This window comes from Eutrigla gurnardus (genome assembly GCF_963514095.1).
Source record: "Eutrigla gurnardus genome assembly, chromosome: 13".
In the NCBI taxonomy this organism is placed as follows: Eukaryota; Metazoa; Chordata; class Actinopteri; order Perciformes; family Triglidae; genus Eutrigla; species Eutrigla gurnardus.
In genome coordinates this window covers 2,395,978-2,422,115 of record NC_139936.1, presented here as the reverse complement: position 1 = coordinate 2,422,115, position 26,138 = coordinate 2,395,978, and the positions used below count along the sequence as shown (strand labels likewise).

General features: G+C 44.9%; 1 protein-coding gene across 1 annotated transcript in view; it reads left to right on the top strand.

Annotated features, from left to right (window-relative positions):
- The window catches only part of LOC311023693 (transmembrane protein 132C), a gene marked incomplete at its 3' end in the record, with an annotated part of 115,725 nt that overhangs the window by 10,279 nt on the left and 79,308 nt on the right, over positions 1–26,138 (top strand). Inside the window, exon 2 of the mRNA XM_084025685.1 lies at positions 7,700–8,588. Coding sequence (XP_083881811.1) covers positions 7,700–8,588 — 889 coding nt within the window. The remainder of the gene's footprint in view (positions 1–7,699; positions 8,589–26,138) is intronic.

Below are 26,138 nucleotides of genomic sequence, written 5' to 3'. Positions count from 1 at the left end.
TGACTCAAACAGAGAGATTTTTTGTTGTTTGTTCTGCCTGCAGAAAGAGTTTTTGCATCCAAGAAATGTTTGTAGAACTAAAAATTATAATTAGCTTCTGTTCCCTCACCTATTTTTTCCCCCCCTTTCTCAACACAATGGAAAGCCCACGTCTGAAAAAGCTGGCTCGAGAGGACTCGGCGAGTCTTCTAGGATTGCTACGGACCCGTTTGTGGCTTTGCTGTCAGTCATAAGAATACAATTCAGCTTGGCAGCTGGACAGGGAGGCTTTTGTCAACACAATGTGCCCTTCTGCACTGCTAGATGGAAATATTTCCTGAAAAGTAAAGGATTTTTGTCAGCGAGTGTGAAAGCACGCCGACTTCTGTCTGATCTCAGTCTGAAATAGGAACATTTCTTTAACTTCCCTTCTCTCTCTCGCCCAGAATAGAAGGTGCTCGTTCACCGAATGAGTTCCCTCTGACAGGTTTTTAGTTTAAAAACTGCAGATTTGAAGCGAGGCCATCTGGAGCTGCAATAAAAAGCTCTTTTTCAGAAGGCAAACGAGGCAGTGACGGACGGACGGACACTTCTGTCCTATTTTTACATTTCTGAGGATTAAAACATTCTAAATATGAGGTGAAAAGACAAATATTCTGAAAAGTGAAGCAAAAGCTGGAGTGCCTTAAACTGTCGTTCTCTCTGCTGTCCACCAGGGGCGACTCCTCTCTGGTTGTATAGAAGTCTATGAGAAAATGGTCCTACTTCTCTCTGCTGGCCACCAGGGGGCGACTCCTCTCTGGTTGTATAGAAGTCTATGAGAAAATGGTCCTTCACTGGTTGGCTGGTTCAAAATTCCTGAATAAGATCTGCTCACGACCGACTCAAGCTCTGTGACGTTAAAGATTGATTGATGTCATATTATTGGTTGAAATCGGCTAACTGTCATATATTGTTTTCCAGGAAGGAAAAAAAAATAGATTTCCTATATTTTTTTTAACAATATGACCGAAGATGTGATATAAAAGTGTTAAAAAGAAATCATTATATTCAGCTCGACTCGGATGTCCTACTTGAGTACACAGAACAAATATTACCACTTCATAGAACACAAGAGAAACACGGGAAGGAGCATTAAATATTCAAGAATTTGGATATATAAATATTTTAACAGGGAAAAAAAGATAGACACCACTGACGATCCATGTAATTGTCATTTACTTTAATCATGTAATTATTTTGCCTGCTGAGGTCTAATATTTCTATGTTTCTATGACGACCAGCGGCTTCGTTTGTCGTCATTAAACACTGACATCTTTGACGTAAAGTTGTTACTTTGTCACTTAATAAACACTAAATACCGCCGGCTCAGCCGGAACAGTGAGAAACGGCTTCATGTTGTTGGGCTGCCGACTGTCAAACCTTCACACGAGCGCTTCAAAGCGATCCGGTGTTTGATGTGGACTTAAGTGGTCTCTGTGGATCCGCGTGGATCAGGAACCCCCCCTCGCTAAATAACAGTTTCTTTGACTCTTGGAACTTTCAGCAGACGCCCTTCCATAGTTCGTTTCCTAATTTCCCAGCATCCCTTTGTGCAAACCAACAGGATTTAATGGACTCTTCACATCTCGCCGGAGATGAAACGCTCAGTTTAAGCGAACAAATCTTTGCCTGCGGTCGATCTACACCTGTTTTCTCTCCGCTGCCTTTGAGCCGCTTCCACATTCCTGCTCAGCAATTTACCCCAACGCACCGTTTCAGTTCCAGCATCGACGGTCTGCAAGGTTTTTATCCAATCAGGGTCGATTATCACCATAATGATGCTGCTTTTCATGAGCAGGGAAGTTCTGGAGGAGAGAAAAGCCTCGTTGGGTTCATAAACACGGCGCGTGGCGTTTACAGGACCCGGTCTGGATTTATGGGCCCGTACGTGGGTCGACCTTGGGGAGAGGTTCACCAGTAAATTTGGGGAGAACGCCGGCGGGCGAGGAGGCATTCAGCACACAGACGCCGCGCTGCTCAACCCTCCAGTTTACTAGCGCCGTTATTCACACCGCGCTATAAATAACGGGATTCTTCCTCCGTGTCGTAGAAACTGATTTAATTAACTTACAGGTTTTTGTTTACGATGGTTCCTGAAAAAAAAAAACGTCACTGTTTTGGCTTTAACTTATTCCACAGTTGGTTGTCAGTATCGTGTAGTTAAGTATTAAAAAGCTGAAAGTACATTTAATGGATTCCATGACTAATTCAGTACATTCTCAAATAAACTACATTTCCTCATCTTGGATTATTCCTTATAGATTATATTCTTTCCCTTTGATATTTAGTCAAAGTCCTAAAAACATGAGATTCTATTTAAAGATTTCTAAAGTGACAGAAATCAACATCCTGGTAATTAAGATACAATACATGTTGGAATCAACTGAAACTCAACCTGAAGGGGCGGCGACTGGACGGACAGATGGGCTGACTTATGACATGGAAAAAGTGGGCGGGTCCAAAGTAATGTTTTGAGAAGTGAGTGTCCTCATACAACGGGTCCGACCCCGTGGTCTTGACTGCAGGACAACAAAAACACACTTCATTCACACTCATTCTGGCCAGCGGAGGCGCCGTCCTCACTCATAATTGAAAGACGGGGCGTCGCCGTCCGTAATCATCCTGATTCTCTTCGGTTGGCTGATTCTCCGAGTTAACATGACGATGATAACGCTGCCATCCCGCTGGAGAAAAGTGAATTACGGTGACGGCTTCTATTTTCCTCAGTGATTACTATCAATAGTGGTGTAATCCCCCCCTCCACTAGAATCCACTTTGCTGTGTAATTGTATAATTTCCTAACCTAGCACTCATCAGTAGGTGGGCCAACAAGTCCCGCTGAGGGGCTTCGTGTCCCCTCGCCGAGCTCCATCACCGTTAAACGTCCCTGCGCGCTCACAAAGAGGCCGATGCCGCCGTATTTAGCCTGATTTACGATATCGTTTCGCAATAAAAGGCCAACGTGACGGGGGGGGAAGAGATTCATTAAAGGGCCCCGGTTTATGTTTCAGAGTAAGTCCGGAGGGGCCGCGGGAATACTGATCGCCACACAGATATGTGCTTGTCTGGCCTCTCGGCCCCTCCCCCCCCTCCAACCATGTCCGCCGGGGCGGCACAAAGGAAGCGCTGTTCCGGTTCGGTTCCACCGACACATCAGGGGCCTCCTCGCGGCACCTGGAGGCCCCCTTCCTCACCCACATCCCCCCGGTGACCCTATCACCTATTTTTGGGCTTCATCCACAACTTTGACCAAAAACAGCTCTGCAGTGTTTACTCTCCACCGCCGGGTCGATACGCTTTAATCCCCGGGATGATGCTTTCTCTCCCGTCCACTCAAAACAGCTCGTCCTCCTCCCCCGGCGAGGCCATTACTCTTTATTAGCTCTTAGTGTCTTAAATGTGGCCATCCATTAGAGGAGAGGCAACAAACATCACACACACACACACACACACACACACACACACACACACACACACACACACACACACACACACACACACACACACACACACACACAGGCTTTAATTTAAAGCGAGCCTTAATCAAGAGCAATTATTGCCGGTTGGATCCAGCCCCCCCACCCCCGTAGAGAGGAGCTGGATCCGAGGAGTCACCTGAGCAGGTCTCCAGGTTCTCCTCCAGGACTCTCACTGATCAGCTGGCCGACTCCACAGACCTCTATCTGCCTGAATGATTCCTTTTCTATGGAAGCTGGCATGAAGTAATACCACACTGTGTCATCTATTGATTCCTTTTTTTTCCCGTCCCCATTTTCTTTGAATTTCTCGGTGACTGAAAAGCATAAATCTTAGCCCCCCCAAATGATCCTTGAAAGAAATAGTGTAATTATTATTCTTGACGCATGGTCACAAATTCAATAGCCCCTTATTAATTGAACACGGGGAGAAATATGATGCGGGTAATTCGACGAGACTGGAGAGCTTTCCATCATCCCTCATGCTTAAGAGCATCCCCCCCCTGGTTTGGCATTCATGACGGGGCTGGGAGTGGGGGGTCTGGATCTAGATGGGGGGCTTTGCTACACAGTCAGGGGAACTCATCTGTGTGTGACCCCAGATTCATAAAAACAAACCGAATATCTGAGGAGAAGCAACTTTTTCTCCATTATTTGAAGCTTTTCTGTCCTTATCTTGTCGTGACGCGTGTGAGGGAGTGTGGAGACCAGCCGGCCTCACCGGACCGCCTCGCCGACCGCCACTCACGCCCATAATATTAAAGCCGCCGGTGGATGGCGGCACCGCGGCCTCGCCGTCCCCTATCTCGCCTTTTTCATTTACTCGGCTTCTGCAAGTGTGAAGGCTGCTCTCCGCTCCGCCGGTCCTGTTCCAGCTCTACATGTGGCGGCGTCGGGGGGGGATGGGCGAGCCTGGATGAGGACGGGTGCTGCTTGGCTAGTTAGCTCTCACCTGAGACCCGTCTCCCTCCCTCTACACAGCCGTGTCAACCTCAGAAACTCTCAAAGCTTAAATTGGCTGTATGTGCTAGAGAGGCAACTAGACACGAATATTCTGGCCAAAATAATAAGATCCACGACTTTATCCTGATAATAACCAAGGTATGCTTGAGACTCTTAAACACCAAATCCAGCTGGATATTTAATGGGATATTAAGACTTCTACCGGCAGTGAAAAGGGAGAGAAGAAGTCTGGTTTGAGTTTTTAGCACAGCGCTGCGATGCTGCTGTTGTTCCACGTGACAGAAACCCAGCGAGTGCATCGCTTGTTAGAAAATAGTCTTTTCCATGAAGACACCTGTCAAGAGTTCAGTTTAGTCGAAAGCTGGAGGCACTTTTGACACTTTAAAAGTTCTCTATGCTGTAAAATAAAAACCCTGGATACTTCAATGTGTGTCAGAGGGTTGGACCGAGCGACCCGGCTGTCTGAAGACTCACAATAACCACAGACCAACGACGCTTCGGTTCCAGGAAGAAACCGTCCTCTGTATTTGTTCGGGTTGAAATCAGCGAAGTCTCGTCAGCGAGGCGGCTGACAGCTGCTCCGCCAGGAAAACACTCAACACGTCTCCGTGTAGAGGAAGGAGAAAAGATCCCATTTCATTAAAAAACGTGGAAATGAAGAATTCATCGGACTCAGCATAATGCTGCCTATGTTTAAATTTAATGCCACACAATAGGGGGATTTAATTATACATGATGTGGATCATAACGTGTATGCTGAAATAGACATTTTTCTAAGTTGTATTATCATTATTCTTCTTTTTCTCTGCCAGCTATGTTTGGTATCTTTTAACATCCTCATGAATACTTCCAGCTGTTACAACTACTACACATGTATTAGTGCGAGGACATTTGAATTAAGTCTTTGATGTGAGAAATTGGTCTTGTTAGTTACTTGAACACATCATCAGAGTGGGAACTAATAAACGACTCATTTGGGTAGAATTGATGAGCATGGAGACGGTAAACCAGCCGGCTCTGGCTTTTGTAGCTCCCGTGATGAATTATGGGAAATTAAACTAAATGACAATGTGATGTCTTCAGGGACATTCACACCAAAAGTGTTGACATATTTCAACTCCAGCAATAATTTGCGCGTGAAGCTCTGACGCAAATCTGGACAAAGCTAGGTTAGCCGTTATGCTATGCTAAGCTAGTTAGCGTCTGGTTGCAGCTTCATATTTAGCGTACAGACATGTGTGGTATCAATCTTCTGGCAAGAAGAGATTATTATTAAACACTTAAAGATAATCCTATATAGAGTCCATGAAGCAAAGGTTTCCAGGAGAGGGCTTCTATTAAACAGGAGGGGGTTCAGCATGGATCTCTCAGGGGGGTCCAGTTATCTGAGCTCCACTCCTCCTGCTCCCAAAAACAAAGAACAAAAAAGTAGGTTTGGTTACTGCGTTTCTGTGGATTCCTCCTCCCCAGAACAAAGAGGGGGAGCCCTTCATCTTGAAATAGCTCCGGATGATTTATTAATTCCAATCTGTAACAAAGGCTCACTGATTCTGATTATTTTGCATCGGAGGGGTTTGGGGGAGATTTCTAGGCTTTTATTTGTCTTGGGATGGAATTATTTTACAGTTTATATATTTCCAGGCGCCGGTCCGAAACACAAAGTTTGCACGCTGCTGTTGCTATAGATGAACTGGTTTAAGGACACACACACACACACACACACACACACACACACACACACACACACACACACACACACACACACTTAAAGCTCCACGATTTGACCGTCTCTATTAAAGATAGTTTGAGCCGGATCGACATCCAGTTGAACCTTATTTATCATCTGAGTTTCCATAAATAGTTATTATTAATAGTAATCCTTTCTGTATTTTCTACTTGACACGGTGAGTTCGGTGCAGATGAACCAGGATTCTAATTAGCAGCAGATTTTTTTCCATTTTCTCTTCCATTTCCTCCTTTCCACTAGAATAACTACTCGTCCTACGAAAAGATGATTGAGCTGTTTTAGCTTTTTCATTTCGATTTGCACACAAGATGGTCCTCATTGCTTTGCTTTAAATAACATTCAGTCTGACAAAAGACAAGGTCTTTCTGTCTGTTTTTAACCTGCTTTTGTTCTGCGTGTAATTGTAAAAAAAATAGTTTGTTTTTTCTCCTGTCAATAGTAATATCCTCAGAACAGCCTTTAAGGATGTCTTTATTTGAAAAATATAACATCTGTGAGTCAAATATAAAAATTGTGGCTCCAGTTGAAAGTCATTAAGGTCTAGCTGAAATGAAAAATACCTTTTTATCCTGTTTAGATCACATTCTCTGTCATATGCTGCAATGACAAAAAATAAAAACACCCATTTCTGTGTTCAGTGTTTGCCCTGAAGCAGCTAAACTGATGCTTTAAGTGTGTAACCCCCCCCCCCCCCCCCCCCCTGGGACGGCAGCGCCGAGGTCAAGACAGGGCGCCGCGTATCACAAATCTTCTGATTTGTAAAACGTGGAGCGGAGGGAAATCCTCCGGCAGCCAGCTTGTGCTGAAGGAGCGTAATCACACAGCAGATTGCTCTTGAAGAAGAAGGTCAACGGCCGTTGTTATTGGGATTAAAAACCTCTGTTCCATGCGGACCGAGCTGATCCTCCGGTCTGGAACGGGAACTTGTTCTTCGCTGTAACGTCGGAGGGTTAAACCAGCAGTGGTGATCATCTATCTGTGGATGATTAAATAAGCAGCCGAGCCGGACCGTCTGTACGCCTGAACATGATCGATCACGTCTACAGAGCGAGTGATGCAGCAGCCAGGAACAAAGAGCTTCAATGGAGAAAATACTTCTCTCCAAAAAAAACACAAGAAGCAAAATGATCTCAACTGTTAAATGATGCATAAACACAAGTGGAAGAGAATAGAGAATAAACACAACTTGAATTGTGTTTGTATTTTCAGTATTTTGTGTTTATCTTTTAAAGGATTGTTGGAGTTATTGCAGCAGAGGAGAACATTTAGGAATAAACATAATGCAAAGATACCTTTAACAGGTTGATTCAACACTAATTATGAGTGTGTTCTTCATGTGGTTTTAGTAGAAACACCTTCCTCATCCTCACAAGCTCACGTCCAACACAAAGACAGTCAGATAGACTGTATGTGGACGTTCCCAAGTCTATTATATGGAGATCTAATTCATTGTAAAATAATTATTATTATTCTAAACTCTTCTGTCTCCTAGTATCCGACTGCCGGGTCCTGGAGGGTCTACAGCGCTACTCCTCCATCCCCACATACCTGCCTGTCAACTACCAAGTGCTCAACGCGGACCTGGCCTTCTTCCTGAAGGAGGCCAACCAGGACTTCATGAGGAACTCCAGCCTGATGTCGAGGACCGAGCCCTTCTTCGTGTACCAGGCCCGGACTCTGCCCTCGGTGAACACCAGCTACGGGCCCCTCTCCGTGGAGCAGCCGGTCCCCCTGGAGCTCCTGCAGAGCCCCGGCATGTTCCCCGCCTCCTCCGTCTTCACCTTCAACTGGAAGGTGCAGACCTTCATCATGAACACGAGGATCCACTTGGCCAAGCCCCGGGTCCAGGTGCTGTTCTACGTGGCGGGCCGGGACTGGGACGACTACAGCGCCATCGACAAGCTGCCCTGCGTGCACATGTTCGCCTTCCACGAGACCCAGGAGGTGCGCGGCTCCTGCCAGCTGAGGGGGGGTCTGGGTCTGTGCGTGGCCGAGCTGGAGCCCCTGGCCGGCTGGTTCAGCCCGCCCAGCGTGGTGCCGGGGCGCCAGCGGGGCCCGGAGGCGTCCGAGGGCACGCCGGTGGAGCTCTACTACCTGCTGCAGTCCACGGAGGCGGGGGAGTGCCACTCCGAGGAGGCCAAGAAGGAGCACTTCATCCGCTCCAGCCAGGAGGGGCTGTTCGGCTCCTACACCTCCACGCCGCTGCAGAGGATCGGCGGGGTGAGGCTCTACCAGAACGCCGCGCCGCCGCCGCTCGCCGAACACAGGCTGGATAGTAACTTCATGGTCATGGTGCCGGCCACGCCCATGAGACAGAGGGAGACCGTCTCAGCGTTCATCGGCGTGGCGGCCGACTCCCCCGTGGAGATCTTCACTCTCAGGTAAGACCACTTTTTTTCTCTGAATATTCCCCCGTTTTCTTTCCAACTGCAAAACGGCTAAATCTCCTTCCTTTCTCCTCTTTCTGTGAGATTGTGGATCAGAAGGAGCTCCGTCTCTGCAGGTTAAACCCCCACCATCGCTCACATTGTGTATATTTACCGGTATATATATTTACTGGTTCTCGTTGACTTGTGACTGAATGATCTGGTCACTGAGGTGAACAGCGCTGCTGCAGGTCAGATGTATTGATCGTGGAGGAAACTCACGACGTTAGAGGATCAGAGGAAAGTTGCAGCTCTTTAGCAGAAGTCAACAGGGATGTGTTGTCACCTGCATTCAGACGGGCGCGTGGGAGAGACCTTCATCACTCCTTTCATATAACAAAGAACAACAAGTCTGTAGAAGACGAGGGAACAAGGGAGCCTGTGAACAAACAGCTGATCATCTTTATACTTCTAATGTTTGATTTTAATGTTCTTGGTTTTAATGTTTCTTCTAAATCACGGCGGAACATTACGGCTCGTACGTACCACGGTTTTTGGTACAATTCCTATAATTAAATAACCGTAATTCTCACTTTAACAGTTAAGGCTCTCAAATACTGACTCAGCAGATCCGACCAGCATGCTGCAGCAGATAACAGCAAAGCTTTCTGGGTAAAACATCACTCGTTCTTGGATGCGACCATTTGCTGATTAACCAGCAGAGATTCCAGGAAGCTACTTTTTTAATTCCAGTAAATAGTCCGGCACGTAACTCGCTTTACGCTTTGGTTCTTGTCTGGGTGAAACAAACACGACGTAACGACAACAACCATAGTTTGGAGTGGTAAAAATAAATAATAATCATTACGTAATCATAAAGGTGGGAGTGACTTTTTGAAAGAGAAAAGTAAAAATTAAGTATGGCTTTATTATCAGTTTGAATTTAAAGCTAGTTTGCTACTGTTGAATACGCTGTTTGTAATTAAAAAAAAATGTGTCGGTTGAATTTAATCGAAGGTAAAGAGAAAGTCCTGTGATTTGACGGATTACATGGTTATATATTTATTTACGCTGTTCTGCAGCTTATGATTGGCTGGATTACTCCTGCAGAGCATCATTATCTCACGATTTCACCGGCTCTTTATCAGCGCTTCACAAACATCAGTTTAAAATCACACACACAGATGTTTCTCAGCAGAAAAGCGGATCTCCATGAAAAAAACCTGCGTAAACAGAAAACGAAAAACCCCCCCACCTCAGCCAGGTGAGTGAGCGTTTCCACGGCGACGCGTTCTCTCTCAGAGATGGCTTTGATTCGGCGGAGGCTGTGGAAACGTTAATTACAGTGAAACAGATGAACGAGGAAAATGACTCCGGTAATTAAGACGCGATGCAAACGAGGGGACGACGCGTCCATTAGAGTAATGACCGGAGACGATGTTCATCACGGCGGTTTATAAAACCTTCAGAGGAGACGAGACGACGGGGTCAGGACGACGGGGTCAAGACGAGACAACGGGGTGAAGACAAGGGGTCAAGACGAGACGACGAAGTCATGACGAGACGACGAAGTCAAGACGAGACGACGGGGTCAAGACGACAGGGTCAAGACGACGGGGTCAAGATGACGGGGTCAAGATGACGGGGTCAAGATGACGGGGTCAAGACGAGACGATCTGTCCACCTGAAGGAAACTCTCCTTTTACTTTTACAAGATTATTTAACCGTTTTTGTTGCTTTTGGTTGAAAACCGAGGAAAACGAATCCCGCAGACTTCCCTGGTTTCGTTTAATTACATAGTTGAAGTTTTTTGGAAACCCCCCTCATCCCCCCCCCCCCCCCCCCCCTCTTTTTTTCCTAAATTGAGAAACTCTTTCATCAGTCACATGAGCGGCGCCAGCTGTGGTGTTTTAGTGTTGGCAGCGTTGGCGTGCGGCGGGCGCAGGTCGGCCATCTGAGAGCAGCAGATACAGGGGGAGGGGGGGGCTCCGCGTGGTCCGAGGTGATAAGGCCGTCCTCGCCGTGCACAACGCTTAATCACCGCGGCGACAGCACTTTGATCTCTATATTCACAACATCATTATCGCCCCCGTGCAACCGCTGGTCGGCGGCGGCGTCCGTGTAAACGCCGAGTGAGCCTGAAACGGTTATTAGATCCGTTCAACGACAGAATCCGAGTTCAGTCAACAACTCGACTCGAGGAAAAAAAAACATGTTAAAAAGAAAATGAAGTCATTATTTCTTCATCTCCAACTGCGTTCTTCACCTCGGGTCTCATCCATTATGCTGAAAGCCCCCCCGCTGTGGTCGAGGTTACACAACCAAAAAGATAATTCCACATGATGATTAGAGCCAATCAGATTATTGCTCCGCGGCGTCTCGGTGTGGAGCGTCTGATTGCTGGCGTTTCCTGTCCTGACGCCATGCTTTTAATGTGACGGACTCTTGATTTGGTTTGACCTCCTCGCCGTTAATAAGACGGGTCAATCGAGTTACAACTTATATCACTGTTTAGATGAAATAGTTGCTGCTTCTTGTCAACATCATGACAACATTTCTATTTCCTGTCTGCTCGCTCTGATGGAGGAGATCACATGACTTAAATGAACTGGAAGAGGCTTGTGTCCATTATGTTGTTGTTTTTCAAAAACATGCTCCTGACAGTATATCAGGTACTTCATGTGCATAATCATTCCTATAATTATTCCTATAAAACTACTATAATCAATAATTATTATTCTAGTTAGTGTCCATAGGTGGATTTCATAGCGACGCACTGATCGATCGGATCGAACTCTGGTATTCCCGTTTATTTTCCACCTGTCAAACTTCGTATCATTTTCAGGTATCTGTACTCTTTACTCTATTCCTTTAGTTTTAATGCATTTGAGGGTATTTAACAATATTTATTTCCCTTATTAATATGACCTGAGATCCAGTAAGCCTTGTAAAACTACACCAGTAGAAATCCTTCATAGTGATACTTAATTTAATGTTTTTTAATAGAATGTTTGTACTTTTGACTCCAGTTGTCTGATTTTATCACGTTACTATAAAAAAGTTGATTGTGGTGAATTCCCATCATGGGGTTCATCGTAATTAATTGATAAAGATAGTTCACTATCGTGGTTAAGAAGTAATAAATAGAGCCTGCTTTTAAAAAACACAAGTACAGACTCTATTAGATTGTAATTAATTCCCATCATGCAGTGCAGTGTCATCGCAGTGAGCCGCTCGTCTGCTGACAGCATCTAAGAAGTAATTATCATTCTTATTATTAGTGTCACGATGTGTGCAAATGTAATCTGGAAAATGGCGTTTTGGCGGGAAACTTGAATAATTAGGGGTTCGGGTTAGAGCGCCTCATTTACACACATCTGTGCATATTTATATGAAAGCATTAATTCTCCATGAATGAGCAGAGATGATTTATATGTTTCTATATAGAACAATGAGGATGTGTTTTACTGTTTTTCACTGCGTGTAGCATTAGTTAAGGTGGAAACCAGGTTATTAATCTTTAACTAAAACCACAGTTTAGTTCCAGATTATTACATCGAGATGTTTTCGTGACATTTCAGAGTTCACACATCCTGCAGTGGATGAAACGAGGTGATAAACATCTTGTTTCTCTTGTTCCTGTTTATCAGGCGGCGGCGGCGGCGGCGGCGGCGTTTCACGCTGTGATTCTCTGAACAAACACACATCTTACGATGGTTTCATAATGTCTTGTCAGTGTCAAAAGGATATCATGAAAAAAAATACATATATAGGGAGAATAAAGCTGGATTAAGCGGGATTAACTGTTTGGCAGCCGGGTTTTCCCTTTGTTGCATTGCTGCTGTGATATCTCGCCGCTCTTTGTGGCGCCGGATGAGAAACATCACAGCCGACCGCGGCGGTTTTATCTCGAGTGGGAGTCGCTTCCTTCAAGGAATCCAGACGTTTGCCGCGGGAATCGAACAAAGACAGGGACATTTAAGATTTAACGTTAAAGTTGGGCTCGTTTTCATAACATGCTTTTCTGGTTATCGATTATCCATCATCGTCCCTCAGCGTTAGATCGTTACAAGGAGACCTCCGACCTGGATTCCCTCGTGAAAATCAAAGTCGACGGGGAGTGACCGTGTCTGGTGTTGGTGCAGCGCTGGCGTGCAGCATGAATCACTGCAGGGCGTCACACACCCGTTTACACAGCTCTCTCTCTCTCTCACAACAACAGATTAGTAACACAGCGGCTCTCCCCGGGACGCTGCGTGGATCACTTACCAGATTAAAAGCTCACCGCCCTGCTGGGGGGGGAGGGAAGGTGCACTCACACGCCACCGCTGGCAGGTCTGAGACCAGTTAGGGACTCTACAAACATGTTTCATGTTTCCAAGAACATGTGATGTGTTTGATTGTCATCAGCTTTAAAAAAGGCACCACAATGGGAAATATTTGGATCAAATTCGGTGATTTTGATTTGGTGTTTTGTATTCGGTAGGATGATGTGGAAGCTGGTCTAACATGCTGATGCAGGTGTGTGTGTGTGTGTGTGTGTGTGTGTGTGTGTGTACACACTGTCGGTCTTCTGAGTGGACCATTTAATTGTCGGCCTCCCCCTCGGAGAAAACTCCAGCAAACATTTGTTTGCAAACACATTTAAATAAACCTGTCAGCCTCCGTGCACTCACATCGTGTGTCTGTAGTGTTTGTGCTCCGCCTCCTGATGTTTTTTACAAGCCGGCACATCAGTAAACAAATGATCTGCATTAAGCTTCATTATGTTGCTGATGGACATGAAGAAGGAGACGCCTCCGAGATCAGCGGGGCAGAACTCAAAAATCCTCCTTTTAATCTGGGACACAAACACATCATCTCAGAAAGTCTGTTCCCTAAACGCCTCCGCTCTCATTTACAGGCGTTCATGTATTCACTGCGATGTGACAAATACGTTACTACAGACAAATATCTGTACGGTATAATATATATAAATATGTTGCTTAGCATAAGAAACTCAACTCATAATGAAACAATCATTCAGCTCATCATAAAAAAAACCTTCAAATCTGGAAACAGTGAGTTTTCTCTGGCAGAAAAGAATATTGCAGTCTTAAAAAAGAGCTAAAGCTGTCACACAAATGTAGTGGAGTACGAAAAGTATGACGTTAATGTCAATGAGAGGTAGTTTAGTGGAAGTATAAAGTAGCATAAAACGGAAATGTTCAAGTACCTTGAATGTGTACTTATATACGATCAGTCTGCAGCATTGAGCAGTGAAAGTACTAATGTACTAAATATACTGTACTTAACCTGAACCTGACTGTGGTGGGTCGGCTCCAGGCCTTCCAGACGTGAGTCCGATAAAACTGCCGACACGTAGAAATAAACGATGAGCACTGAGACGCTGAAAGTTAAACAGCAGCTGGTTTAAATACGAGACGGCGATGCAGAGATGGAGACTCGTCATTAATCGCCGCCGTGAGCCACTTTGTTTCAAAGTGGAGGGAAGAAGAACCACCGAGGGAGGGGGGGATCCAGACGATTAAGTCTGGAACGTGTCTGAGGGACCGGCTTCAAACGGGGCATTAAATAAATCTGGTCCGACGTCTCCGAGTCACGATGAATCATCCGTCTGTCGTCTGGGTATATTTGGGCTGTGAGGTCTCCTCCTCTTAACAACAGACACAAAACAATAAAACCCCGGCCAGTCTCAGCACTGTGACTATTTAAGAGCTCTTCTCTTTTCCTGAGTCACCTCAACGTCTTCTCTGCTGAGCTCGCCGCTTTTAAACGCTCTGTTTGTTGCGTTTTCATTGGCTGCCAGAGAGCGCCGGGCGTCGCCAGCAGCCCGTTGAGGGCCCCGCTAACGAACGCTGCAGCAGAGCGGAGAGCAGCGTAGTGGTGCAGAGCCCCCCCACATCTAAACCCCGGCTCCCTGGGGGGTCCTATCATCCTCCTCGTCGCTCTCTAACAGGGAATATCGCAGACCCAGGAACAGCCTTCGTTTGAGGTTCCACAGCTCCATGCATATGGACGCCATTATATATACTCATGTCTCAAATCTGAGTCTTTATTCCTGATTAGACGTCACAACATTCAATAGTTTTCATGTATCAGAGCACAATAAAAGAAATAGGTCACACTGTAAAGACAGGAAATACTTTAGAATGTGACAGATTAGATAAGATTTAGGAACTTATAATAGATTTATAGGAAGTGTGTGTGTATATATATATATATATATTATCCTGCTGCCAGAAAGAAGCTGAATAAAAACGAACCTTAAATTTCGGTGCAGCTCAGATGAATGATGTCGGTCTCTGATCTCAACGCCTCCTAGCTCACCCGCCGCCACGCGTGTGTGACTGGTGGGAGTTGATGCCATTGATGTCCGATACTGTAGTGGGCGCTGTGGAGAACAAAAATGTACAACAATCACACGCAGAAGAAGAAAGAAAAGCCACTTAAAACTCAAATGAAGTGTCAGAAGTTTACTAAAGTTTACCAGAGTGAGTCGGAAACAAAGGAAACATCACGGCGAATGTTTGAGAGCTGAAAGCATGAACGCCGTTTGTTCTGATTCTAACATAAATTATTGTTATTATTACGTAAAGAAATTCTATGCTAAATAGAAGTATTTGTTTTATATAAACCACATAAATTACCAATAAAAACCTCTTTCATTCATTTCAACAACCTGCATCATTTTAGAATTTTTTGTACAAAATATAATTCTGACAAATAATTGTAAATCACTTATAATAAAAGTGTCTGATAAATGCCCTAAATGTAAATGTAAATATAATGAATGCACATGCAAAAACATGTCTGTGTTCAAAACGCTCACAATTTAGACATAAATATGATTTAAATATGGTGCAAAGAAAGAAAGATCCATCTTGGAAGCAGCACTTCTTCAGCAGCGATCATCCAGGATTTACTGGAGGTGATTTTTTATCCGTCTGTTAAACCCACGGCCGACTGTTCCAGGGTCAGATCTGCGTGCTAATTACGTGTCGTACGGAGGCTAATAGAGGCCAAACTCCCGCCAACGAGGAAGACGTCGGCGAGGACAGAAACCTCGGAGATCACACCGCGTTTCCCGCTCTCCACATTACACATGCGGCGCTAATCAGTTCTTTGTAGAGCGGCTGAATTAAATTACAATAATTCTCTGTTATTCGGCGCTAATTAACGGGTCAGCTTATTCAGTCCCCCGTCTTTGACTAACACATTCGCTTTTATTCCTTTCTAAGCATAAACACCATCAAAGAGCTTCTCTCATAATTAATCACCGTCTCCAAGCTACGCCCCGTTAGCATGTGGACTCATGCTTAATTTAAGGTCACTGTGTGGACTCCTCCAGGCCCAGAATGATAATAATAATAATAATAATAATAATAATAATAATAATTATAATAATAATAATAATAATAGGAGCTGACCACCTCAAAGTTCTGATTTAAAAGTCGACTTCCACTTGAGACGAGTGTCCTTCAATCAATGAATGAATCATCGTTGATATTTCGGAGGCGAGGTTCATTCATGCCGTCCGTCCGTCGCCATAGAAACAATACGTCCTACAGGATACACGTAAAGCTCCGCGCTTTCATTGGCCACGAGTGAAGCGTCGACGGCTTATTAGCCGCCGGGAAGCAGGGAGATATGATCTAACGCAATAAAATGTGAATGGTCTCCTTTTGAATCATTTTTACACACATTAAAGCTCAGAACCTGATGATGTAAACGTGTCTTAAAGTGATAGCGTATCTAATTCCTCTCTCCGTTAGATACGCTGCAGGTCTAAAGAATGACTTTAATCACACCAGTTACTGTCCTGTCGGTTCAATCACAGTGTGATTCTGCCGAGTCATGTTTCCGTCATAAAGTATACAGTAGAATGAACCAGGACTGGTTTTAAAGGTCACAGTGAAATCTGACAACATAAATATATTTACCCAAATAACTGTATTTTGTATGTATTTATTCTGTATTTTTTTCCAGCTAAATGAAGATAGTGTCAGTAAAAGAAAATAATTATAATCAAAATCAAAAAGACAAATAGGTTTTACAGAAATGCTTCTTTTAAGTATATTCCTTCTACAGACTACGATGCAATCGTCCTAAAGCGCTCGCTCCAGCCCCCTTAAAGAGGCCTAACGACGTCACTGGCCGGTGTAATATCGTCCCCGACACTTGTAGCTAATTATCTCAGCTATGCTGCGTTGTTGCTGTTGTGGGAAGTAAAAAAAAAACACTCTCTCTCATCGCCGTTCTTCTGACATCCAGATAAAAATGGAAATAAGAGGATTATCTTTTCCACCACATAGAAGCGCAATCAAATTTAGCAGACGCTCGGTGGATTAAATTTAGGAAAACAGAGGATATTTTTCTACTTGAATGAGTTATTATAATTTAGTTTTTTTAAATACTTCCTTAGGTGCCTAATCTCCGAGTACGACCCCCGTCAAGTCTGGTTCTCCACTTCTGGAAGATCTATAACCACGACGCGTTATTCTCCTCCCCCTTCCCCAAAAAATAAATCTCAATTACAGCTAATTTCACTTTGGGACTATTTATACTGACGAGATGGAGATCAGCTGCTCGTGAATCTGTTTCTTTTCCGAATGAAAACAAACCGCTACGTCGGCCATCTGTTCCGTCAAGAATGTGAAGTACTTTTTTTTTTTTTAACAAACATCTGGGGGGGGGGGGGGGTCGCAGATGGCCTCTGATTGGAAGTCAGACTGAGAGGCTGCTGTTGTCTCAGATCGATGCCAGGGTTTTAAATTGTTCCTTTTTTGTGCCTTTTTCTGTCACTTATTCCGTGTTAATGAAAAACAAAAAGCGTCACACTTGTGTGTCGTGATCCAACACTTGTGTGTCTTCCAGCTACGACGGAGCTTTATATACATTTATGTAAGCGCCATATGTTTAAATAGTATGTGCAATTCTTTTTCAATCTGTTGCAACCAAAGTAGTAATCTGGATTCCTCGAAGAGTAGAGAAATATTACGTTATGTTTCACGGCATAATGCCAAATATTGAAGGCAGATCCGAGCTGCTGTTCATCGGACATAACAAAGTCAGGGTCGATGTATGTAGAAGATCCTGAAACGCTGCACACCCTTCCATCCATGTTAATCAGGAAGCCCCTTTACGCCAAATTCACAACTTTAATTAAAAATACTTGTAAATCCTGAAATGTTGGTTTCTGTTTCCATAGCGACCGGCTCATCTTCCTCTGCCACAGGTACGATGGGTTCTTTGTTCTCAGAGCTATTCTTTCCCCTGCGACTGACGGCCAGCATTAAAAACGGCCAGCATTAAAAAGTAAATGTGTTTTTTTCTTTTACTATGATTATGTTTCACTCGATGTTCCCGTTTCAAACTCGACCCTCCACAACTTTGTGGAATGAAGCCATTAGTAATTTAAGCAGCCGCAGCAGCAACAAACTGCAGAAGTAAAAAACCTTCACTGTTGTTTAATTGGGTGATGCAGTCACCTGTTTCATTGATTTAATATCTAAAAAAAACACACGACCAGCCGCTTAGTTTGCTTATGCCTCGGGCCGGCCCTGGATGCAGCAGTGGAGGAAGGTTTTATTGTAAAATTTTAGAAGTAAAAATAGTTAAGTAAAAGTAATGGTCAAGTAAAAGGCCTGAATTTCAAATATTACTTAAGTAAAAGCATGTAACACTGGAGATGCGTGATGGGATCCAGGCACAAACCTCCAGGTATGAAAAGTGAAGCCAAAGTCTGAAGTGCCTTAAACTGTCATTCTCTCTGCTGGCCACCAGGGGGCGACTCCTCTCTGGTTGTATAGAAGTCTATGAGAAAATGGTCCTATTTCTCTCTGCTGGCCACCAGGGGGCGACTCCTCTCTGGTTGTATAGAAGTCTATGAGAAAATGGTCCTACTTCTCTCTGCTGGCCACCAGGGGGCGACTCCTCTCTGGTTGTATAGAAGTCTATGAGAAAATGGTCCTACTTCTCTCTGCTGGCCACCAGGGGGCGACTCCTCTCTGGTTGTATAGAAGTCTATGAGAAAATGGTCCTACTTCTCTCTTGATGTATTATCTCAGTAAACATTGTAAACATGAGTTTATGGTCTCAATCTCTAGTTTCAAGTCTTCTTCAATCCAGCATGATGTTCATTTAGTACATTATGGTCCATTTAGAGTCCACCAGACCAGAAAGCAGGGGATGCTTTAGGGGGCGGGGCTTACCTGCTAATTGACAGGTCCATTTAGAGTCCACCAGACCAGAAAGCAGGGGATGCTTGTACAGGGTTTCCTGCTTCCTGGTTTTCTGCTGGTTCCCTCTCCTAGAGCATGTTTTCCCGTGATGACATTCACAAACTCACAAGGTGAAAACACCACCAGGCTGCTAATTAACAAACAAAGTAAAGCATATAAGAAAAATAGCCACTGTGATTTTTATGTAAATTTCTCAGTAGGTTTTTATTAGCGATGTTTAGGCAGTATTTTAGTGTTTATGTGAAGCTAATTATTTGGTGTTTTACACACCGTTGGGTAGTGTAATCTATAATGCATTATATCAAAAAAAAAGAAAAGAAAAGGGAAAAGTATGCTCATTATAAGTTTTGTATGTCAAACCTTTGTAGAGTTTGGGAAGTGTGTCGTAACTTTAGCTTTCTAATAAAAGTGAAACAGTGGAATTGTAGTGGAGAAGGAGGACGAGAGAACCAGGAACCTTTCATTACTGTTCTCAAAGATCGTGTTATTCCGACTTCATCCCCGCTCGCACTTCACAGCTGAGAACTGCAGGGAAACGTCTTTGGGGTGTCATCCGTTTCATTTCTTAATACGTCTGCTATTCCTTCGGATTTATACCAGCCGTCCTGCTGTATAATAATAACCGGTGTGAATAAACTGCACCACGACACTGAGCTGAACTCTCACACACCGATCATGAATCTGGTGATTCAGGGATTTTTCCCAGTTTAAGATGGAGTGGCGGTGGTGCCATCCTCAACCTCTCTTTTTAAAAAAGAGAGGTTGAGCGTTTTAGTAAACACTATTTTTGTGCTGTTCTTAAACCGCTTTTTATTCTTCTTTTTTTTTATTTTGTAGCACCTTGAGATCGTTTTTAACAATGAAAAACGCATTACAAATTAAATGTATTATAATTATTATTATAAAGCCTTCTGAGGCAAATTTATTAGTATCACTAATATTTAGTGATACTAATAAATAATAATAATACATGTTATTTATGGGCACCTTTCTAAACAGTCAAGGAGACCGTGAACATAATACTACTGTATATTCCATTAAATTGATTGTGACAGATATTTGGATATTTAAACAATATATTTAAACGTTGAATGATTTCAACGTTGATTTTGAAGTGAAATGTGTTTTCCATGAAGAGTTTAGTGGATTTGAGAGGAGCAGGTAAGGAAAGTGTTTATTTTACACTCTTTCCTGCAACGGGGGGCTGCAGGCTAATCTGCAGATGAACGTGTGTGTGTGTGTGTGTGTGTGTAGGTAAACACGATGCCTTTCATTTTCAGCACAGCAACAAACACTCTCCAAACTCCAAAACACAAACACACACACATAAATACACAAATGTGTGTGTGTACTCACACATGTATGGCTTGCATGTGTATGTACACACACACACACACACACACACACACACACACACACACACACACACACACACACACACACACACACACACACACACACACACACACACACACACAAACAAACACAGGAGCTCGTGGCAGCGAGCCTCTGTTGAGCTGTGACGAAGTGATAATGTCACCATGTTGCCGTTGGCGATAGAGATTAACCCGCACACTTGTTTTTCCTTTTTTTTTTTGCCCCTTTTTGATTTCATTTTCAGTATTGGGGGGCGTGTGTGTGTGTGTGTGTGTGTGTGTGTGTGTGTGTGTGTGTGTGTGTGTGGGGGGTGTGTTATTATTGGCTGCATACCAACAAGCCCTCCAACTCATACGACCACAGTTGTCGTTGGTCCATGCACTCGAATACGACCTCTGGGAGCGTATTGCGGAGATTCTTCCGCAACGATAGTAGTGGTTAAGGTTAGGGTTAGGTCGACGTGTGGAGGCGGTCTCTGCCGATGATGCACGCGCGGGGGGGGGGGGTTAGGTTTAGGTCGACGTGTGGGGGGGGTCTCTGCCGATGATTGACGGGGGGCGCGCGGGGGGGGGGGTAGCGGGGGGGGGCGGGGGCGCGCGGGGGCGCGCGGGGGGGGGGGGGGAGCGCGGGGGGCGCGCGGGGTGGGGGTGGGGGTGGGGGGGGGTTAGGGGGGGGGTGGGGAGGGGGTGGGGGGAAGATGTCGTGGAATCGGGGTAGGTTTAGGTCGACGTGTGGGGGGGGCTAGAGGGCGCGCTATTTTGAAACGTAACATATGGTCGTAATTCGGTGCTTGACACACGACCTATGTGGTCGTTTTCTCGAGGAGGACAGTCTGCTGCATACCCAGAGGAAATGGTTCGTAAATGGGGAAACTACATCTACTACATACTTCAGTTACTTAGTATGTCTCCTCCAAACACTCTCGTAGCTACTGTACAATAGGTTACCATGGTTACATCATGTGATAAAAAAAACTGTCTGACAACTGTCTTCATATGCAAATATGCCACGACACACCTGTGTGTGTTTGTGTGTGTGTGTGTGCTGCATCCAGACTCGGGTCGTATTGTTCAGCCTCTTTCACACTTTCTCCATCGCTGAAATTCTGACTGAGAAAATTGCCAAATCGCTTCCCGACCGCGGCGGCCGCCGCGGGTGGAGCCGGAGCGCTGTGATGATGATTTGGACAAACATGAGGTACAATTATTCCATGTTGACACAGTGGAAATTGTCCCGCGCTGGAAATGAACAGGCAGCTGAGCGGAGGATTGAAAAAAAACTTAAGAAAGCAAAGAAAGGTTTTTCACGGAATGAAAGACGTCGCATCAGAGGGATTAAAGTAATGGTAGCAAAATGTCCCCTGACTGAAACCAGCCCATTCATACTTCCACATGGGGTTTACATGTAATCTTAGTTTTTCTCACACAAGCAGCAGAGCGGCACCCTTCCTGGATCTGGATCCATGTGGATTCTGGTGTAAAGCTGCTAACAAAGTTAGCTTCTATAATTCAAGGTCGACTTTACAGCTAAGTGTTAAAGTCATCTTAGTAGCTAACTAGCATTGGTAGCGTGGTAGCGACCTGTCAATCAGCAGGTAAGCCCCGCCCCCTAAAGCATCCCTTGCTTTCTGGTCTGGTGGACTCTAAATGGACCATAATGTACTAAATGAACATCATGCTGGATTGAAGAAGACTTGAAACTAGAGATTGAGACATAAACTCATGTTTACAATGTTTACTGAGATAATACATCAAGAGAGAAGTAGGACCATTTTCTCATAGACTTCTATACAACCAGAGAGGAGTCGCCCCCTGGTGGTCAGCAGAGAGAAGTAGGACCATTTTCTCATAGACTTCTATGCAACCAGAGAGGAGTCGCCCCCTGGTGGCCAGCAGAGAGAAGTAGGACCATTTTCTCATAGACTTCTATACAACCAGAGAGGAGTCACCCCCTGGTGGCCAGCAGAGGGAATGACAGTTTAAGGCACTTCAGCTTGGCTTCACTTTTAAGGGTTGTGCCCACCAGCGTTAACAAGGTGGGTGGCGTTCATCACTGACATACAGATGGGATTGTATCACAGCCCTCTGTCAGATTTGGGAGAACAGGAAAACTGGGTCCTTCGGGGATAACGCAGCATGGTGTTGGCTTCTTCACCTTCCTCCAGAGGCTTATTTATATATTTACACCAGCCAAGAGCTTCCTGTCCCCCCCCACCACACATCTCCCCTTCCCAAGGGGGCTACGGGACTTCGGTAAGAGATAAGCTTTGTGTCGTGGCAGAGGCAACTGACACCGCTTCAACAACATGAGGATTTAGCCTGCGAGCAGAGAGCTAATGCCCTGCACGTGTCCAGCATCGCTAACACGCTCCCATCTGCCGCCGTGGATATACACCTCAACATGAACAGGAAGCCAGGCATCCTCACCAACACATCCTCACCAACACATCCTCACCAACACATCCGCATCCTCACCAACACATCCTCACCAACACATCCACATCCTCACCAACACATCCGCATCCTCACCAACACTTCATCATCCTCACCAACACATCCTCATCCTCACCAACACTTCATCATCCTCACCAACACTTCCTCATCCTCACCAACACACCCTCATCAACACTTCCTCATCCTCACCAACACTTCCTCATCCTCACCAACACACCCTCACCAACACTTCCTCATCCTCACCAACACTTCCTCATCCTCACCAACACACCCTCACCAACACTTCCTCATCCTCACCAACACACACTTCATCATCCTCACCAACACACCCTCACCAACACTTCCTCATCCTCACCAACACTTCATTATCCTCACCAACACACCCTCACCAACACTTCCTCATCCTCACCAACACATCCTCATCTTCACCAACACTTCCTCATCCTCACCACACTTTCTCATCCTCACCAACACTTCATCATCCTCACCAACACTTCCTCATCCTCACCAACACATCCTCATCTTCACCAACACTTCCTCATCCTCACCACACTTTCTCATCCTCACCAACACTTCCTCATCCTCACCAACACTTCCTCATCCTCACCAACACATCCTCATCAACACTTCATCATCCTCACCAACACTTCATCATCCTCACCAACACATCCTCATCAACTCATCCTCATCCTCACCAACACTTCATCATCCTCACCAACACACCCTCGCCAACACTTCCTCATCCTCACCAACACTTCCTCATCCTCACCAACACATCCTCATCAACACTTCATCATCCTCACCAACACATCCTCATCCTCACCAACACTTCATCATCCTCACCAACACACCCTCACCAACACATCCTCATCTTCACCAACACATCCTCATCTTCACCAACACATCCTCACCAGGGTTTCCCGCAGCGCTTTCCTGTTAAGGCGGCCGCCTTAACAACAAAGGGCTGCCGCCTAAACTAACGTCTTAAAAAAAAAGAAAAAGAAAAAAAAAAATCCATATACTAGCATTATTCGCCGCAGTGTTTCCCCTACCATTGTACAGGCCGGGCAGGGCCTCCAGGCATAGGCGTAATTTATGGGGGGGATGGGTGGGTTGCAACCCACCCAATAATCCAAACCAGCCACCACAACCCACCCAATTTGATATCATAATTATTGATATTGAATGTTAAGCATTATAATCACAACAGTGTGGTAGATTTTCTCAATTTACCAGTAAAAAATAGTGACGTTTGTCTGTGCCCCCTCCCGCTCTGAGATTTGGTTTCGCCCACCTTGCCGGACCTGCGCTTCTCTACTGTCTCTCCGGTCTCTCCCCACATCAGCGGTGGTATGAAGAAAGCACGCGAAAAAAAGCAAAAGAATAAAAGTATCTTCCCAACAGGAGGTAGCTACTGCTAGGGCTCCAGTGCCACCACTCACGAGTCAAATCATGTTACTGAACAAAAGTTAGTTTGTCCCCCCCCCCCCCCCCCCAGCCGGCGAGTTCGACAGTGCGTGTGCGTATAGCCCCGTTCACATACGCCACTACTCGCCACTCGCTTTCTCGCTGAATTCTACTGGCTGGCAAAAAAAAATTCACTGCCGCCGGCGGCGACTTCAAACGGCAACTCTCTGTGGAACTCTCTGTTGACGGCAACTGTCGATCATCTCTATTCTACATTGTGATTGGTACTCGCTTCACTCACATCGCAGAAAGTTAAAATAATTTGATCTCCGATCGACCACATCGCATCGCCTGTCCTGACCACATTCCACTAGAACACATTCACATTAATTGACAGCTGTCTCTCAGAGATGGGCGAGTGGCGACGTATGTGAACGAGGCTTTAGTCAAAACCAAAACACCAAGGAAGGCTGAGGAATAGTCACCCACTTATATTATTATTATTATTATTATTATTATTATTATTATTATAATAATAATAATAATAATAATAATAATAATAATAATAATAATAAACAAATTGTGTTTTAGTCATTTTTGTTTTCATCTTTTCTTGAATGCTTAAACTCATCAACCCCATTTAGTATGTCAACATTTGTATCAGTACCAGCAGTTTGTAAGAAATTGGTCAGTAATTGATATGTCATATTTTGTTTCTCAGAATTCACCAAATTGATGCATTAAAATGAAATTATTTAAAATTTTCTCCAAGGGGGGGCATGCCCCCGGACCCCCCTACAGGATCGCAATCCCCCCACCATAGTCTCCAAAGATATATATATATATATACACCTGCTTCACAGGCGGAAATCTCAACCCCCCCAATGTTCAACTCAAAGTTACGCCCTTGCCTCCAGGCCAAAAAGAAATTAATATATGCCAAAAATAAGCCACCTATCAATTCATTCATAAATCAATAATCATTTACATGGGGGGGAGACACCCCCTGTGGGGGGAGGATTGTTTTTGATAAGCTGTGGAACTCTGAGTTAACCTATTTCTACCTGAATTTCTATGAACTATTAAGCTGTTGAGTAAACCCATAACTTATATTTTACTTCATAAAATAAGACATGCACTCATATGTCGTTGTAGTGTTTTACAGTATCTGTAGCTATTAATGTGATGCTCATCATCCCCCCCCCCCTGACAGACACCACCTTAACTAACACATTTTCTGGGGGAAACACTGCTCACCAACATCCTCATCCTCACCAACACTTCCTCATCCTCACCAACACATCCTCATCTTCACCAACACATCCTCATCCTCACCAACACATCCTCATCCTCACCAACACTTCATCATCCTCACCAACACACCCTCACCAACACTTCCTCATCCTCACCAACACATCCTCATCTTCACCAACACATCCTCATCCTCACCAACACTTCCTCATCCTCACCAACATATCCTCACCAACACATCCTCATCCTCACCAACACGTCTGAGTGGGCACAAACACACAACGAGGTAATGAATAGGCTGCCACGGTAAACGGCTCCCAGCATGCCTTTCTCTAATGCTCCCGTAATCGCTTTTAATTGGTGGAGGAGAATAAATCAATGCAAACCGTGTTTAGAATAGCAGTAAAAAGGAGGGGGGGGGGTGGAGAACTGAACAAAGGCTGCAGATCGACACACGACAATAACTGAAAAATGTTCCAGCAGTATTCCTCGTCTCGATCCTGATATCTCCACACACTCAAAGTCTGTGAGCTCGATAAGTAGTGGAGAGTCCTCTGAGAGACGAGAGGCCTCCGGGCTTCGTGCATCCCCCCCCCCCCCAACCACTGCTTTGATGAAAATTAGCTGTCAGTCTGTGGCACTCATCTGATCGACACAACTTCATCCGCTGCTCGCTGACCTTTTGCAGAGAGAGGACGGCCGACCCAGCGGAGATCAACACACCGAGAGATAAAACAACAACAATCTCAGGGTTTGATTTCCCACAGAAAAAGGCAAGACTGCAGCCGAGTGGGGCTGAGGTGCACAAAGGGATGCCGGTGTGTGTGTGCGTG